The following is a 20,159-nucleotide window of genomic DNA, read 5'->3' as shown; positions in this document are numbered from 1 at the left end:
AGTGAGTTTTACTATATATGCAACTCTTCCAAACAAACTGTGTTCAATTAGACCACATTGAATGCTAAAAGTTTTTCTCCAAAGATTTATTCATTGTATTTTTTACCAATCCAAAAGATTGTGGAAATGTCACTGGAGAAGGACATGGTTCTAATGCAAAGGTGCTATTTTCTTCAAACCATGGTTCCTAGATCTAATGTGACTATAATACATATTTGAAGAAACATAATTTGAGTGGGATTAACAAATCTTCCTATCCACTTATGAATAATGGGAGTTCGAGAAGCAAATGGAGATTCCTAAGTAAATTTCTTAAGATTGACCTACTTGAGAGCAATAAGAGAATTATCACTTCTACTAGAATCTTCATAGAGAAACTAGATTATGAGAATATGACTTTGAATGGTAGAGTTTGTTTAGAGATAACTCAACCAAAAAAAACCCTATTTGAAGGCTACGGTCTTTCATGGGAGAACATGGAAAAATGGTGAACCTAAAGGCTATAAATACTATAACATGAGTATCCAAAGCTTGCTAAAAAAAATGATATATAATATAATTAAAGCTCTAAACACCAACAAAGATCCTTATTCCTTCCTTTAACATGTGCAACATGGATATGTATTTAGTAATGCCAAATAATCTATCCCCTCCTCTATAAATTATACTTTCAAATATCTCTTAAGAGGATGGAGATGCAGAAGTAACACAAAATAAATTGGAAATGAAACTAATAACTTCATTTAAATAAAACAAAATGAAATATTTAAAATTACTAAAGTAGAATATTTGTCAACATTCAATTAATTAAATAAATACAAGTCAACATTAAATTAATTAAATAAATAAAAAGCTTTAAAAGATTAGAAGATTATTTGATTTCATAATCAAATTTAAACTTTTTATCTATATAAAAATATATTTAATCTTCTCAACTCATACAAAAACTTCAAATTTAAATGTTTGATAAATGTAAATCTAAAATGTTAGATAAAAAAATATTGTACATATTTATAATTATTATATTTCAAAATTTCATATTTAGATTCAATTAATAAACATATATGTTTAGCTAATCTATTGATAATCAATGCCATGCATATCCTATTAAAAAATTAAATTATAAAAGCAAAATACCAAACTTTATATATATATATATATATATACACACACACATACACGGTTTTAATAAAATAAAAAATAAAATTTTATGCGAGTATAAATAAAATTTTAAGAATGAGTATATATTCATTTTAATTATGGATCATGGAGAATTTAGTACTCAATAAGTTTGAGAGGTGGAGAATTTAGTGCTCAATAAGTCTTGTATCTTGAGAGATTTGAATTATCTCTGTGCTTAATAGATCTAGTGTTAAGATGAATCTATAATATATTTAAATGTTGCAACATAATTAAACTAAAAATTAACTATATATACAAAATCAATCTAAACAAAATTTTTATAGTTAAATATTTTATTAAGTAAAATAAAATATTAAAGACTCATCCTCAAAATACAAAATAAATTTGAATTGGTTGAAGGGCTAGTTGCTACCCTTCAATAGAAGAATATAGTGGAAGAGCATGAACCAAAATCATACTAATTGCTCATGAACACAAAACATGAACTATTGCAGGGAAAAATGGAGCAGTTTAAAGCCAAAACTCGTTCTGGGTTGACAACCTTGGCTGTTACGATGACAAAGCTTGAAGAAAATTACACTAGTGGAGCTTTGCTAGCGTGGATGCGGTTGGATCTAACGATGAACCATCGAAGATGAAGCTTAAATCCACTAAAGAGACCCGAATAGCTGGAGAGGATGGGCCTCAACTGCATGGTGAGGGAGACGCTTATATATTCATTTTAACTATGGATCATGGAGAATTTAGTACTCAATAAGTCTTGTATCTTGAGAGGTGGAGAATTTAGTGCTCAATAAGTCTTGTATCTTGAGAGGTTTGATTTATCTCTGTGCTTAATAGATCTAGTGTTAAGATGAATCTATAATATATTTAAATGTTGCAACATAATTAAACTAAAAATTAACTATATATACAAAATCAATCTAAACAAATTTTTTATAGTTAAATATTTTACTAAGTAAAATAAAATATTAAAGACTCATCCTCAAAATACAAAATAAATTTGAATTGGTTGAAGGGCTACTTGCTACCCTTCAATAGAAGAATATAATGGAAGAGCATGAACCAAAATCATACTAACTGCTCATGAACACAAAACATGAACTATTGCAGGGAAAAATGGAGAAGTTTAAGGCCAAAACTTGTTCTGGGTTGACAACCTTGGATGTTAGGATGACAAAGCTTGAAGAAAATTATCCTAATCAATTTCTTTTGTCTATGTCAAAATTCAAGTTATCTCTCCTCGCTGTTTTTTTGCTAAAGTCTCCTTATTGAAAAACTAACCTATGATATGTATTAAATGTTGTAAATTTCAATTTTTGATGACAACCGAGCAAAAAAAGAAAAATCATCATTTTATTAAAAAATAACATAAATATATAATAATTCCTAGCAGCGACGCCCGCCGCAACGTGGACTCATTGACTGGAAACGAGATGATCAGTAAGGTTAGTGACAGCCACGATCAAAGGCCGTTAGTCCATCATAAGAGTTAACGACCGCAAAACTTTCAAAATCTGTCACAATGACTTGTAGTGACTTTTATTTAAAAATAAAGAAAAAAAAAAACCACATTACGTGTAAGCTGTCCAAAGTTGGAGACTCGCTGACATCACTTTACTGTTTACAATTATTTTTTTTCATTTATTATTATTTGTTGTTTTTTCTTTAATCAATCAGTTGAGTGGTAGTTGATAATGAAAATATTTATTATTAATTATTATATTTAAATATAGATTATTTAGTAAATTTTACCCTTTAAAATATTTTATTAATAATAAAAAAATTACTTTTCTTTTTAGAAGATATTTTAAATTTAAATTTATTATTAATAATTGTAAATTTTAAATTAAGATCAAACGACAATTTCATTTTCGAATATTATTTTAAAAAACCAAAATCAAATAAATATCTTTAATAAAATTTATGTAAATTTTAATGCCTCAATATAATATATTTTGCTTTTCTTTCTGGAAAAAAAATTTCATATAAAATCAAATAACATTTAAATCAAAATTAAATTATAAAAATCTAATAACAAATTTTACTTATTCAATTTAATTTTTTTCATTAACGCACTCTTTATGTTTTCTTAAAATAATTTCCTTTATAAACTTAATCTTTTCCCTTTTAAAGGTAGTTGGAAACACCCTTTACCAACTAACAACAGTAGCTTTTGGAAGTGAGGTCGAAAGGAGTAAATCCATTCCATACAAACTCAAAGGAAAATATTATTTAAATCAAAAGTTCATCTGTTAAAATTATTATTTAACTTTTGGAAGTGAGATTGGAAGGCGTAAGTCCAGTCCACAAACACTCAAAGGGAAATATTATTTAAATAAAAAGTTCCTTGTAAATTTAAAATGATATTGATTATAAAAATAATTATTTTATAATAAAATATATTCTCTTAATAAAATTTAATGATTAAAATATGAAACTCAAAGTCAATTTGCTTATATACATCATTTATGTGTCAAACTCTACCGACTCTTGCCCATGGTTTTAATTTTAAGGATTATGTAAATTTAATCACCCTCCAAGTTTGAACTTTGAACGTAAATCATTATTGTTGCGACACGTCCTGTCTCAACGAGGAGACCAGAGCCCCCCAACCTTAATTATTACGGACTGTTATATACTGCGTTTTAACCCTCATTCACACTGTCCGACGGATTCCTCCTTTGCAGTCGGAGACGGAAACGGATGCGGGCATGGGTTTCCGTGACAGATTTCCCGGCACGTTTTGGTAAAGCGGACGTGCGGGCATTCGCAACTGCCTGTCATATAAAAAATCAGCAAGCAGCAGAGCAAAGGCGAGGCCAGGGCAGGGCAGGGCAGCGCAGGGCATGGGATCAAAACATCACTTCCCTCCTCCACAACCGCTGCGTCAATTTATGACTTTTCGCATGGGATTCGATCGCGTGACCTCTCGCGGCCAAGATTACGAACGCAAAATGATGCGGATAATGTTTGAATGATTTATCCGATCCGGACCAGGCTTCAACCATGTCTTTCTTCACAGTTCTCCGCTTACTTCGTAAAGCTTTTTCTTTCGGCCATGGCGGACCGGGTATTCTTGTCGAACATTATTTCTTTGTTAAATTGGAACGCTACCTGCCTTCAATTTTCGATTTGTCTGTAACGAATAGAGTAATCATATTTTCTTTACAGGTTTCAGCATGAAATCGTGTTCAGTTAACTTGATGCGGTGACGGTAGTTAAAGATGAAACAATCAATACTTTTAAGTACTTATTTACATAGAACGCATTTCCCTTTAAAAAATTCTTCGAACGACAGGCATTATCTTCGTTTTCCATTAGCTGGAGGCAGCGGCTGTATCTAAAGTGGATATGCATGAACAATTCTTACATCGTTTAGGTTTGCGGCGTCATTCAGATAAAGGGAACATAAATTCCTGGCATCTGTACATTTATTTCATTACCTTTGGCAATAGAAATCAAGAAATAGCGATAACTTATAAAATAACTGTGAAAACAAAGCTTGTTTTAAAGGAACAAATAATTGTTGATATGCGACTTACAGCTGAAAAATTCAACAGAGCTTATCCTACTGTATGCTAGATTCAAGGCCACTTCCATAGGTGGAAATTAAGATGAGCTTTTAACCAGATTTACTTCATTTAGTTAAATTTTCTTGAAAGGTTAAAATTCAACCAAGTTTTGACTAAACCCTATGTTCTTTCATTTCAGTGCCCTCTGAAAGGAGCTCACTAGGTACTTTAAGAACTTCTATTTCAATATACTTCAACTTATTCAGCTCCGCTTATTTCATTTCAATTTAATTTAAAGTAACTTCCTCTGCCAATGACCCCAAGTCATAATAATACGCTAGTGCCTTGGACGGGTTGTATTTAAATTATCGTTGCACTATTTTGCAGATCAAATTGACTATTGCTTGAAAGATTAGAAGATTTTACGTTTTATATGCTTAGAACCCCAAGCAAAATGACGATCTTCTGAACATGTCAGTTAAACCAATCCATGTGACTGATCTTGAATGAAAATCTTCCATTGGTGTTATGGGAGACATAATTAAGGAGATGAGCTCAGATATATTGGTAACCTTCTGCTGCTCAACATGTTGTGGTCTCAGAATCCATTCTTGCTGCCATGTTTTCATTAGCCTGGCCACGAGCTATTTTGTTTCTAGAAGTAAATGTTATCGCTTGGCTAGAGCTGGTTGCAATCCCAGTGATTCATTGGAAGGGTTTCCCTTAGTCCTAGGATTCTCAAGCTGACAAAGATCTTCGGACATATGTTTTTATCCTTAAGCTGGCAAATCCGTAGTCCTAGGTCTTCAGACATAAGACCAAAATGTAGATGTTTTTCTTCGATCTTTGAAAGGAATGGAACTAGGCAGCACTCATGAGTCATGACATACATAACTTTTAACATATTACCGCGTGTGTGACTGATATACTTTATTCCATATCTTCAAATGTATTCCTTCTGTGTTCTTTTTATGCATTTAGTTTTGACTATGAATGAAGGATTGCTGTTTTGATTTGATCTGCTTTTTTGGTATGTCTTTGCAGTGGTGCATATGAGAAAAGATTGGTCTGCTTTTTTATGCACAAGCTCCTTTCTCCAAGAATCATCTTCAGAAGCTATGTTGCCTAGACTTTGGTTTGGCTATTTATTGATATTATCATGGGTTGTGATCTCAAATGCTACCGAAGGTTCCAACACTTCTGCATTTCTCTCAAGTCGCAAGCCTGTTGGAAGTTCAATGTTGCCGATGGTTGCAATAATTGGAAGACGTGGGCATGAACATGTTCCTACTACAACTGGTTCACCTGCTACTCTTCTTACATCCGCTCCACCTCATTCTTCGCTTCCATTGCCTTTGAAGACTCATTCAAATATTTCACGCAGTTTAACCACAACCTCTGAACATAAGAGAAAATTGTCAGCACCTGCTTCTGATGTTCCACCACCCCCTGCAATGATATCTGCTCCTGGTCCTATTCTTACATCTACTGCGTTGGTTCCCCTTACTCCATCCTTGTCTCCCCATTCTCATGGTAAGAAGAAGCTCTTGTCTCCGACTGGAAAAATATTTGATACATATAATTATTTTAGCAATAATATATAGATTTATGACCAAATTGTCTTTGACTAACGATCATAGTCAAACTGCTTGATTGCAACATACGTTCACAGGAAAGTAAATGGAGACTATAGTGTTCATTTGTTGAATGGTTAAATATTATTACAATTTATCCGATCATTGTTCACATTTAAAATGATTTGAACTTATGAACTTCCTGTTTTCCTGCTAGTTGTAGATCAATGAACTTCTGCTTTATTTTAGGATATTTGTTTGCTTGATTGTTTTCCTTCCAATTTGTCTTTTTGAGTGTGGGGTGTAATATTATTCCTAATCATTTTAATAATTTCAGACTTTAGTGATGTGTGAAGTTGATAGAGCTACCTGCTCGTTTTTCTTTCTCTCTACAGGGTGCTGCAAATCTAATATGATGCTGAGACCAGGGAGTCATAATTGTTCTTGTATATATCCCATTAGATTGCAACTTCGGATTCTAAATGTTTCAACCAGTACTACAAATTGGAGTGCTGAGTTCCAGCAGGAACTTGCCTCCCAGCTTGGTCTAACGGCAGCTCAGTTTGACATCACCTCTTTCTATATCGAAAGCACAAGTGAGCTCAACATGTCTATGGATATCGCTCCCTTGACTGGCATGAGCTTTTCTTACCAGGAGGCAGGCAGAATCAACTATACTTTGGTCACTCATAAAGTACACCTCAATAGTTCTTTATTTGGTGGTTACGAGCTTCTGAATTTCACTTGGGTGGAACCACCTGCATTGCCTCCTGGTAATCCTGACTTTTCTTTACCTTTTTTCTTTGCCCTTATGGAAATTATCAGAGAATTTATCTATGTACTTTGTGTTTCATTGTGCCTAATGAATTGTATATGTTAAATTTGGCCTCACGTCAGTTCTTTTCCTTTAGGCTCTGAGAAATAAAAGATACAGTTTATGTGCTCTCAAACTTCAAACAAAAAGAATGACAGAAAACTAGAAAGAATGAAAAGTGGGTGCCTGTGGAGGGTAATCTCTTAGAAATAAATCTGGTAAGTCCAAAATTACTTTAGAAAGACACCTCTTTTGGGACAAGGTGTTAGGAGGTGTTAACTAAACAAGTTAACTGTTAGGGAAGGAGCAATTGTTCAAGTGGGTTACAATAAGGATATGCTGTGTGTGCTTTTGTGGAATTGTCGCTATGTCCTTGCGAATCTCTGGTGTACAAACTATTTTGTATGTTGATGTTTTTACATTGCTGTGAGTTATTTTACGTCCTTTCTTTAGAGTGAGATTATAGGGAAAATTTAATGTTCAATTAATTTTTTATCACAATGTGTTCAAATTGGCAACTAGGGCCAAACTCCACATGGGTCATTTTATTTATGACAACTGATATTTTTCTTGGTTCCTCTCTTCGAGAGGTGTATGATTGATCTAAAGATCATCCGATTCTGACATGTACAAATGAAGTTATGAATTTATTTTGATTATGGTCAAAATTTCAAGGTTGGCCAACAAACTTATGTAGGCTCAGAAGCCCAACAGTCACGTCTATTCATCCTCAACGTTGCATATAAATAGAAGGCGACTTAGCCTCATTTGGACACACTCATTTTCACACTTCTCTCTCTCTCCCCATTGATTGGGTACGGATTTCCGGGCCTCTCTCTCTCCACACGTCCGAAATTTCAGGAGGCTGAAATTTCAGGAGACCGAATTTCTGGATAGTTTGACCAAGCGTTGACCTCCTTTGACTGCGTTTTTGTGAGGGCTATCTCTGTTTGGGCAGGCCACATTTTTGGGCACAAATCGAGGCCAAATGTTGACTTTGACCAACGTTGATTGCAGCTAGGGCTGACCGCAAGTGGGCTGTTTGACCAGACATTCACTGGGCTGAATTTGACTGTTTTGAGGGTTGTTTTATCTTATTGTTTGGAGGCCGAAGTTAATTGAAGTTGACTGATTTGCTGAGAGTCAAATCTGCTCTATTGATCAATTTTGACTTTTCTAGTTAGGGCTCTTTTGCTGCTGTTAAAAATTATCAAATTTGTAAATTGTACTCTCTCTCTGCTGAACTATTGAAGACTAAAAGAAGATTTGATCAAGGGTTTACTCGCATTGGCGTTTGTACCTGGCTAGTGCCACATCTTGTGTCCTCTTGTCTTGGCTTGTCTTCTACTGTTTATGTTTATGTTCTATCTGCATTTTACTATCATGTTGATGTGATTGCTAATCTGAATATTGATACTGGGCTAATAAATAAATTAAAGTAAAATTGCTCTAAAGCATAGAACATACCATTGTTGCTTAAAATTAACATGGTATCAAAGGTGAGGTGAAGACAAAGCTCAAGCAAGAGTGAAAGAGCAATCACCAAAGACAGTTGGACAAGGACAAAAGGCTCAATGGGTTCATCATCCTACTTCTCGGCTGAAGACAAACTCCATGATACATCTGACTATCATGGATGGAAGATGTTTCTTGATATGACCTTGGAAGAAAAAGAAGTGATGGATTATGTGCAGGGTAAAATCCTTGAGCCTCCTTCAAATGCACCCGCTGTTGCAAAGACCAAGTACAATAGGGCTGAAGTCAAAGCAAAGAAGATTATCAGAGATTCCATTAACAAGCATTTGGTGGCCTATATCTCTGAATTGAAGACCTCCAAGGAGATCTACAACAGGTTGGTCGACATGTTCAAGGTTTGTAATGCTAATCAAATTCTATTTCTCAAGAATAAGTTGAAGGATACTAAGAAGGGCAAGGACGAGTACATTCAATCCTATTTCTTGAGGATTATTGAGATCAAGGATGATCTACTCTCGATTGGAGAAGTCATTCCTGACAGGGAACTTACTCTCACCACCCTTGGAGGACTCCCACCTGAGTGGTATGTATTTAGAACCACTATATTGAACAATTATCAAATTCCAGGGTTTGAAGAATTGATGTCAAGATACATTTAAGAAGAAACAAGAATGGTGGAGCAAGAAATGCCTTCTAATAGAAGCAACCCCACTGCATTCTCTGCTCATACCAAGAGGAAGAACAATGCAGGTTCAAAGAAGCAAAGTCAAGGAAGACCGAGATTCAAAAATGGAAGGGAAGATGCTTTGTTTGCAATAAGTTTGGCCACTATGCAAGGGAATGTCCAAATAGAAGGGACACATCGCATGATGATGATCACAATCATTCTAGGGGCAACTTCAACAACAACGATCAAAGGAATGGAAGATCCAATGGCAAAGGAAAAAGGAATGTTGGACATCAAGGAAATGGTCGACCCTCCAAGAAATCAAGGAACTCCAGGTATGAAGAATCCAATTTTGTTAACAATACGCAAAAAGAGTACTATCCTATATTGGCCCTCTCCACTGCCTCTCCTCCGGACACTTTGGGAAATTGGCTGATTAATAGTGGTGCCTCAAGGCACTTCACCGGATACAAGGAGGCCCTCTCTAATCTGATAGAAAAGGATACAAACTTGGAGATCATCCTTAGAGACGATGCCACCTATCCCTTGAAGGGAGTAGGAAATGTTACCCTTCAATTGAATCAAGGTAACACTGTACTATATGTGCCTGATCTCAAGTAGAACCTGGTGTCCATTTCGGCAATGGAAGACGAAGGATACAAGGTGGCATTCATCGATGGAAAGGTACGTTTTTGGAAAAGGAATTTTAAAGATGCTTTTACTCTTGGGTTCAGGGTTGACACTTTGTATCAAGTTGGAGGAAGTCCATTGGGAGCTATGTCTTGCGACACATCTCTACCATCTGAATTATTACACCAAAGGTTTGCCCATCTTCATTATAAGGCTCTACCCGATGTGAGACAGAGGGTAACAGGTATGCCTGAGTTCAAAGTAGAGCATGATGAAGGTGTATGTCTGGGATGTGCCGAAGGAAAACTTACAAGGGGACCATTCCCCTCAAGTAATAGCAAGACCACATTGCAATTGATCCACTCCAACATATCTGGGATGATGCCCGTAAACTCTTTGGGAGGATACTTATATTATCTCACCTTTACGGATGATTATTCTCGCAAGACCTGGATCTACTTCTTGAAGAAGGAGGATGAAGCGTTCACCTGGTTATGACACTTCAAAGCCTTGATCGAAAACCAATCTGAGAAGAAAATCAAGATATTGAGAACTGATAATGGGACCGAGTACGAATCCAATGAATTCCAAGATCATTGCAGAGAATTTGGCATTAAGAGGGAGACTACAACGACATACACTCCTGAGCAGAATGGTGTAGATGAAAGCAAGAATCGTACTATTGTAGAAGCTGTTCGTGCCATGCTTCATGATCAAGGGCTTCTGAAGTTCCTATGGGCTAAAGCTGCAAATACCGCCGTATATGTTCAAAACCGATGCCCTCATCGAGCATTAGACTCCAAGACTCCCGAAGAAATGTTCACTGGTAAGAAACCTGATGTCTCTCATTTTAGAATTTTTGGAAGTCCCATATATTTTCATGTGCCAAAAGAGAAAAGAGCAAATTGGGTGCATCTGGGAAGAAAGGAATCTTTGTGGGCTATAGTGAAAATTCTAAGGGATATAGAATTTATGTGGCTGGTCAAAAGGAAGTTGAGATAAGTCATGATGTCATCTTCGACGAAGATATGGCCCTCAGGAAGATCAACAACCTTTCTATCCTAAGAAAGGACAAAGAAGCTGAAAGGACAAAGAAGTTAACACTGGAAATCAGGGTGCAAAAGAAGACGAAACTATCCCTGATGTTGATGAACCTATGGATCCTATTGATCCTCCTCCTTACGAGCCCTCCTCCTCCAAAAGGAGACCCTCATGGCTTAGGGAGACTCTCGAAGATGCCGAGAGACACATTGCACCAAGGGGGACTTTCCGTGAAAGCAAGAAGCCGAACAAGTATCAAGGATATTTGACCGCCATGAGCACTACATTCAAAATGAGTCTTCATCATTTGAAGAAGCCGTGAAACATAAAGAATGGAAGGATGCTATGAATGAAGAATACGAGTCAATTATGAAGAATGATGTCTGGGATGTGGTCCCTAGACCCAAGGACAAATTGGTTGTCACCTCTAAGTGGCTCAACAAGATCAAGCATGGAGCCGATGGAAGTGCAAACCCTCTCATTCACAAATGTAAGAGGGAGTTGGCTTCTGAATTTGAGATGAAGGACCTAGAACAAATGCACTATTTCCTAGGGTTGGAGTTCTGGCAAAAGCTAGGTGAATTTCCTCTCTCCAGGAAAATATGTTCTGAAGACATTGGAAAGATTTGGGATGGTGGACTGCAAGCCTATGACTACTTTTATGGAACTTAACTTTAAGAGGTTATGTGGTAGTGCTGCTGGACCTGAATTGGGAAATGCTTTTGAGTATCGTCAACTCATAGGAGCACTGATGTTCTTGGTGAACTCTCGTCTGGACATATGTTTTGCAGTTAACACATTGAGCCAATATATGGTTGAGCCTCATCATTAGATTGGTGCCAAGAATCTTCTGAGATATCTTCGGGGCACAATCACTCATGGATTGAGATACACTGCTGGAGATGTGAGGCTGCATGGTTATTCTGATGCTGATTGGGCTGGCAGTGTGGTGGATCGCAAGAGCACTTTTGGATGCTGTTTTTCTTTGGGTTCTGCTTTGATATCCTGGATGAGTAGGAAGCAGAAATCGGTTGCCTTGAGCACCGCCGAGGCCGAATACATAACTGCTAGTATGGCCTCCTATCAAGCTGTCTGGTTGAGGAAGATCTTCAGTGAGTTGTTTGGACATGTGTTAGATACCACCGTGATCCTTTGCGACAACAAGAGTGGGATCCGATTATCAGAAAATTTCGTGTTTCATGATCGCTCCAAGCATATAGATATTAGGTACCACTTTATTCGGGATATGGTACAACGAGGAGCAATAAGGCTCCATCACATTGGGACTGATGAGCAGGTCGCCGATATTTTGACAAAGCCCCTGGGGAAGGTCAAGTTCTTGGCCTTCCGAGAACGACTTGGAGTCGTGGAGAGACCCTCTTATGAGGGTCCTGTATGATATGGACATTGAGCTCTGGGAGCTCCGGGGGGCTTGGGGTACTTCTTGGAGCGATGAGCAACCATAAGGTGAGTGGTTCAACGTTCCCCTAGTGGTTTGCTGTGTCCAGGGTGAGTGGTTCAACCTTCCGCTGTGATACCCTTGGCGATATGTAGGCAGGATGAGTGGTTCATCCTTCTCCTGTTGAGACATCCTACCCATGCAGTTTGGGACTCATGGGAAGTACCTCTCATTTGGCCAATGAGTAGGGAAATGAGGACATGGACCATAGTACTACCGATGGACGCATCGTGTACTACCGTACTCCCTATGCTAGGATGACCGATATTGATCTGGGATCAATTAGAACTGACTTTGGGTCAGTAAGAGTGGTATGAGACACTCTCTTTTGATTGGAACTGACTTCGAGTCAGTAAGAGCGGTATGAGACACTATCTTTATCTGGAACTGACTTCGGGTCTGTAGAGAATGGTATGGTACATTCTCGATCACTTATTCTTCTTCATAGTTCAACAGAGCAGAGCATAGTAGTGCAGAGCAGTGCATTGATGGTAGAGCTAGTACAAATTGGCAGATGGAGTTCTCTCTAGTTGAGAGGGAGTGTTAAAATTGGCAACTAGGGCCAAACTCCACATGGGTCATCTTATTTATGACAGCTGATATTTTTCTTGGATTCCTCTCTCCGAGAGGTGTAGGATTGATCTAAAGATCATCCGATTCTGACATGTACAAATGAAGCTATGAATTTATTTTGATTATGGTCAAATTGTCAAGGTCGGCCAACAAACTTATGTAGGCTCAGAAGCCCAACGGTCACGTCTATTCATCCTCAACATTGCATATAAATAGAAGGTGACTTAACCTCACTTGGACACACTCATCCTCACACTTCTCTCTCTCTCTCCTCATTGATTGGGTACGGATTTCTGGGCCTTCTCTCTCCACACGTTTGAAATTTCAGGAGGCCGAAATTTCAGGAGACCGAATTTCTGGATAGTTTGACTAAGTGTTGACCTCCTTTGACTGCGTTTTTGTGAGGGATATTTCTGTTTGGGCAGGCCGCATTTCTGGGCACAAAAATCGAGGCCAAATGTTGACTTTGACCAACGTTGATTGAAGCTAGGGTTGACTGCAAGTGGGCTGTTTGACCAAACTTTGACTGGGCTGAATTTGACTGTTTTGAGTGCTGTTTTATCTTGCTGTTTGGAGGCCAAAGTTGACTGAAGTTGGTCGATTTGCGGAGGGTCAAATCTGCCTTGTTGACTAGCATTGACTTTTCTGGTCAGGCCTCTTTTGCTGCTGTTATATATTATCAGATTTGTAAATTGTACTATCTCTCTTTGCTGAACTATTGAAGACTAAAAGAAGATTTGATCAAGGGTTTCCCCACATTGGGGTTTGTCCCTGGCTGGTGCCACATATTGTGTCTTTTTGTTTTGGCTTGTCTTCTACTGTTTATGTTTATGTTCTATCTGCATTTTACTATCATGTTGATGTGATTTCTAAAATGAATATTGATACTAGGCTAATAAATAAATCAAAGTAAAATTGCTCTAAAGCATAGAACGTACCATTGGTGCCTAAATTTAACACAATGGCTTGGCCCAAACAAGTTAGCATTTGTAATGTTTTCTTAGATTAAGGGGAACTTGAATTCTTGAATATTCACTGTTTCCAACCACTTCTATTCATTCCTGTAAACCTCCTCTTGATTCGTAGGTTATAATATTTTAAAGATTCAAACTGCGAACTCTACACCAATCTGGGACTATACATAAGGTGTTGAACATCTACCATATCAGAGGCCTTTATTGACAATTCCATAAAGGTGCTATTCAACCAATGATAGATGAGATCCTATTTAATGGCAATTGGTTGGAGATTAATCTGGTTACATTAGTTGAATTGCTTCTCCCTGATCCAGTGGTTTTTGTGGCTTCACAAAGTCCATTTTTCAATTTATCTTATGTCTTTCTCGCAAAGGTTCAGTGATGAGGGAACAAGCTTTGGGGATGATTGGAGAGATACCCCAACTTCTAGGGGACGGAACATGGGATGTCAATAGGGCATGTCAATATTACAATATTGACATTTTAGAAATGCAAGAAAAACAAATGACAATGTTGCATAAGCATAACACTATAAGTATTGAAAATTCATACATACAATATCATCAATAAGATCATCACTTAGGATAGAAATGTTGTTCAACTCAAAATTACTAATCACAAATGAACACGAAGCCATGCTTCACTATTGCAATTTTTTTCATGGTTTTGTTGGGGGTGGGGGAACTTCCTCGTGTCCCTGTTTTGTAAATTGTAGGAGATGCCCTTGGGATAGTCTCCTGCCACAGGTAACGCCTCAAAGATGTACCATGGCATACCCATTAATTAGGGATGAAGGGATGACAATGGATGAGGGAACAAGCTTTGGGGATGATTGGAGAGAATTTTAGGGATGAATTGGGGATGATTAGTAATTTTATTCAACTCAAAATTACCAATCATAAATGAACATGAAGCCATGCTTCACTATTGCATTTTTTTTCATGGTTTTGTTGGGTGTGGGGGAACTTCCTCATGTCCCTGTTTTGGAGGAGATGCTCTTGGATAGTCCCTATGACAGGTAACGTCTCAAAGATGTCCCATGGCAATTCAAAATTACTAATCATAAATGAACATAAAGCCCTGCTTCACCATTGCAATTTTTTTCATGGTTTTGTTGGGGGTGGGGGAACTTCGTTGTGTCCCTGTTTTGTAGGAGATGCTTTTGGATACTCCCCTGCCACAGGTAATGTCTCAAAGATCTCCCATGGCATACCCGTGAATTAGGGATGACAATGGATGTGGGAACAAGCTTTGGGGATGATTGGAGAGATACCCTAACTTCGAGGAGATGAAACATGCAATGTCAATTGGGCATGCCGTTGGGATAGTCCCCTGCCACAGGTAACATCTCAAAGCTGTCCCCTGGCATGACAATTAGGGATGACAATGAATGTACCGAAACTGTACCCTTTTCTTCAACATGTAAGAAATGCAGGAGACGTACCCCTCACTTTCAGGATGCGTACCCATGGATAATTATATATGTTCACTAGACTCCTAGCTGCATTTTTTTTCAAGTATATGCTACTCTGATGCATCTTAGTTTAGAGATATCTGATGGGTTCCCTGTATTCTCCTAAATGATATATTCAATGGTTTCATTTATCTTTCTAGACATTTTCTTATTTATATAATTTTTACTTGCTTCTTCTTTATTTTCCTTTTTAGCTTAAATTTATTTAGATTTCCAGAATTGTCCAAAAAATAATATTGAACCAATGTAGATTATATTGATGTTCATTTCACCTCTTTATATTTATGAGTTTGTGGGAAAATATTTTTTTTGGTAAAAATATATACTAGGCTAAGTTGCACGAAATGTCACCTCCCATGTTTCTTGGCTGGAAACACATGGAAGCATATTTCAAAGTGTCGAAATGTTTCAGGATTTGGGAACACATCCCCAATTGCTGGACTGAGTTTCCAAAGCGTTTCAGCCTTAACAAAGGTGCACTTTGGCCCAAACAAGAGCACTTCAAAGGTTCATGGGACTGTAACAAGCACTCAAATGCCTAATGAAAGGGAAAAAATGACAAGTTAATTCTACAAGCATTCTAATTTTTTGACCATTTTATTCAAATTTGCAAGATAATGTGCTATTTAAAAAATGTATTTTCCAAAGGTGCATGGGACTATAACAAGCACACAAATGAATAATGAAAGGGAAGAAATGACAAATTAATTCTACAAACATTCTATTTTTTGGTCATTTTATTCAAATTTGCAAGATAATGTGCTATTTAAAATATATATTTTTTTGTATTTTTTAAATACCACGTTTCCTGGTTCCAAAACTTGGGGGTTTACGTTTACAAAGTGTCCCCATTTCAGAAAATCATACCATTTTCCATGTTTTGTGCAACTTAGGTGCTAGGATGTATTTATTATGATGGAGGGTAAGCATGCAGCAATTGCATCTAAGTGGCAATTATTGTGGTGGTCAGAGTTGTTTTGCCCAAAGGATGAAAGAGTAGAGTGACAGATCCATTCTAATGTCTATTTGTAGATAAGGATTGTTTTGCCTTGTGTCACCTCTATAGGCCCTTCTTGTTGTATTAACTTTTTGCAAACTTTGAAGTTTGAACATTTCTCACTCCAGTACCAGCAGTCTAAATCTTTTGAACGGGTCCTGAATTCGATAGTAAATCGGTTAGTTATGATATCGCTTTGTCACCAACCATCTCCCTATATTCTTCATTTCTTGTACATAACATCATCTTGTCACTGACCTTATCTTTGTCACATGGACAGTTTACCCTTGTGAGTTGCTCCACAAGGACTAATACACTTTGAAGGGTGTCTTCCATATACTTTGGCAATGTGTGCCTCCTTATGGATCTTTTGTTGTTGACAGTAGGTAATTGCATTAGTATACTTAGATTCCCAAGCTAGGGTTTGCTCTTGGAATAGGCTTTGAACTTTTAGGCTTGTACTCATGAAATAACCATACATAGAATTTGCTGCAGGTTTATGTTTACTATAGTAACTTCTCGACTACTAGTAATTCAATAGAATAACTCATTTCTGTACTAGTGGACTGTGGACGTAACCCTGGATATAGATATTTTCAGTTAGCTTTGAAAGCATAATACATAATGCTTCATGAAAAGTGCATTTTTCTGATGATTACCAGCTGAAAATATCGTTCACTAGATGGTTATATTATTGTTGTCTACTCGACCAATTCACAATTCATGATTGTGAAAGTGCCTATCCAAGCTAAGCTGGGGTGGAAATCTGACAATGGGGTGATGGGTCAAAGTATTTGGACCATCTCTCAAATCTCTACTTTGGAGGTCATATTTGCTCATTTAAGAGTTTGGGCAGTGTGGGTCACAACAATGTTTAGATGGTTAATTGCTACTTAAATAAAATCACCGCTAGACCTAGTGGCTTTTAATGGCCACTATTAGACCAACAGAGGAGTCTCTTCCTACGTAAGTACCCCTGTCAATGAATGATGGCCTCCACTAGACCATGAACTCCTTGGAAACCATGATTGACCAAGGGAACAACTACATAGGAGATCAAGTTTATTAGCCCATAGTCTAGGAAGGCTCTCTAAACTACTTGCAACAAGTTGTTAGCATTAAAGATGTATTAGATGTAGAAATTTTATGGAGTAAGGCAATTAATGCAATTTCGGAAAATTCACCTCTTTCTTAAAGGTTTCAAAGACCTTAACCCTGTGAATTTTGAGGCTTAGGGCTGTGATGAAATAAATAAAACAGCAGCAACAACAAACAATATTTCACCTCTCAGAAACCTCAATCAACAAGGCAATCCAAGAGAAAAGATAAAGTGTGCCAATAAGTTTCAAACCTCTAGGTAGAGCTTATGATGCATAAATTAGTCACTTTATGTCAGCTGTAATTACAGCAGTAAATCTGCCTTTCTTCCTCAAGATTAATGTTAGATCACTTAAGAATTTCATCCTTAACTTATGTCAAATCAACAAGACATACTAGCGCTGGAAATTACCAAATTATGAAGAAATAGCTAGCTGGAAATCAAATTTGCAGCAAGACAATTTTGGATAGTTGAAAACTTCATATATATATCTCAATTGGGGTTATCCTAGGTGGTTGGGAGGAAGGAATGGAATCCTCCCAACCCAGGATCAATTCCTGCAAGTGACATGTCGATTGTTCACAATATATGTATATTCCTCATATAGAATAGTGTTGTACCTGTGAAATATATATATATATATAAGTTGAAGTTCATGTACATACCCTAGCCTCATACCAGGGCTAGTACAATCCTGTAGCTGTCAAAAACCATAGATAGAGAAACCAAGAAAAACTCTTGGCAACACCAAGGAGCTCCAACAAGTAAGTATCACATTATTGAGTTTTCCAAGGCAAGATGCCTCCTCTTGTCCACTCCTCAACAAGTACGATCTAGGGTTTGATCACAAAACCCTCGCTAAAATGTCTCCAAGGCTGAAACCTTAACCCAAGTATTCAAGATCCTCCAAAAGCTCCAAGAAATCCTAGTGGCTCCAAGACAAGATAAAGGATACAAAGATGAAGACCAAGGGGAGGGAGAGGGACTAGTGCACTCATCTCCTCACATTTCAAACACAAGGTGATAATGGAAAAGAATTAGATGATAGTGATTGTCATCTCCGACGTCTTCTTCGCAAGAGTAAACCCTAGTATCTTACAAGGATCTTCAAACAAAGACATCCTCCCTCTTCTTCATATTTACTCCTAGGGTTTACTCATGAAACCTAGTGCCTTACTCCAAGAAGACAAGTACAATGAAACTAGTACAATGATGATGATATGAGAGGATTCTCATCCTCCTCTATATATATGGGGGGTACGGGAGACCAACAAAACATATGTGGGCCTAAACCTAAGTTGCACAATATGGGGAAATGGTTGTGTTGGAAACATGGTCCCCAAATTTTTGGGAGGGAACTCAATATTACAAACATGTACATACAGATACACACATACATGTGTGCGTGTGCTATTTTATAAATAACACATGATAATGAAACTTTTAAAGAAAACATTATGAATAAATGTGTAAGAACATTTAAATGACAACATAAATGACAATCAATGTTCCACCATCGCCTATATTGTGATCCGTGTCATTAGAATCACTCTCCGCCTCCTCATCTAGACTTTGCCTCTACCTTGATACTCCAAGGACATCAGTCAACACCATCCAATTTTGATGAAACTACTTATTCCAAGCCTTAAAAAATGGTAGGAAAAACATAACATGCCTAATAAGTGATTTTAGCTTGAGTTAAAACTTGAGGGTACAATTTTTATTACAGCCATGTTGGAGGAGTTCAACAATCAAGACCACCAACATTGAGGCATAGAGCGGGCTTGGTGCTCTTGATTAAATGTGAATCACATACCTTCATACATGATAGATTCCAATGGAAATATTGCAATCATGCCAATCTTGAAAATCTACCCCCTTTTTTCATGGGGAGGAGGGATTGCAAGCTGTACAAAACATGTTTCCAAAACATAAGATGTGTTTTAGGGCCATACCACACACATTTTACATGTTTTTGTGCAATTCCATATCTGATACGACCCCTAGAGGGCACACTTCTTGCAACATAGGACTAAACCTTTATAAGCAATTTACAAAATCACAAGTAGGCTCACACATGTGGAGCACTACACTCCAAGTGCACACATGTCAAACTCCAAGGTGATGATGTATATGAGCAAGGTTCTAATGCAAGGGTGCCTCAAGAGATGTGTCCAACTTAGTGTTGCAAGATCCCCCTCCTTCAAGTATCTAAGGATGGAACGACATCCAGTACGAATCCTTGGGCGATCCTCTAGCGGAATCACGGATCTGAAAATCGAATCCGTGGTTTTGCCGTTTTGAGGCGATTCTTGGAAATCCGAAACCGCGTGAGCCCAATCCACAGTTTTGGATTCCTGATCTGCGGATCCGGAAAAAGGATTTGCTGTAGATACGTGGAGGTTCGAGCATGGATCCATGTGGATCGCCAACAGATCCAGAGAGAGATGGGCGGGTGTTCTAATTTTTTTTTTTAATTTTTTCGAACTTAAGTTGGGTTGGAGCTTCCTGGACACTCCCAAGGTGCTCTTGAGATGCTTCATGGTAATTTTAAATTCTTAAGGTAAAAGAATGACCTTTTACTTAAATTTTTAACATTACCATGAAATGTCTCAGGATGTTTGAGAGTGGTTCCAAAGTCATCAGACTTCATATGGAGAAAATAGAATTTCACATCCTATTCAAAATTCAGCAGACTTAACAGTTTTCAGGAATTCAAG

The 20,159-nt window shown here is 37.3% G+C and overlaps 1 protein-coding gene across 1 annotated transcript in view; it reads left to right on the top strand.

Annotated features, from left to right (window-relative positions):
* Window positions 1–3,739: 3,739 nt before the first annotated feature.
* LOC149247119 (Protein kinase superfamily protein) overlaps window positions 3,740–20,159 on the top strand; it is a 250,869-nt gene continuing 234,449 nt past the window's right edge. The window contains exons 1-3 of the mRNA XM_089458133.1: window positions 3,740–4,216; window positions 5,703–6,191; window positions 6,628–7,005. Coding sequence (XP_089314259.1) covers window positions 4,153–4,216; window positions 5,703–6,191; window positions 6,628–7,005 — 931 coding nt within the window. The 5' untranslated portion in view covers window positions 3,740–4,152. The remainder of the gene's footprint in view (window positions 4,217–5,702; window positions 6,192–6,627; window positions 7,006–20,159) is intronic.

This window comes from Pinus tabuliformis, chromosome 7 (assembly GCF_031772625.1).
Source record: "Pinus tabuliformis cultivar Carrire ecotype Pingquan chromosome 7, CPIR1, whole genome shotgun sequence".
In the NCBI taxonomy this organism is placed as follows: domain Eukaryota; kingdom Viridiplantae; phylum Streptophyta; class Pinopsida; order Pinales; family Pinaceae; genus Pinus; species Pinus tabuliformis.
Note: the sequence above shows the minus strand (reverse complement) of the source record. Positions and strands in the feature narration are given on the sequence as shown.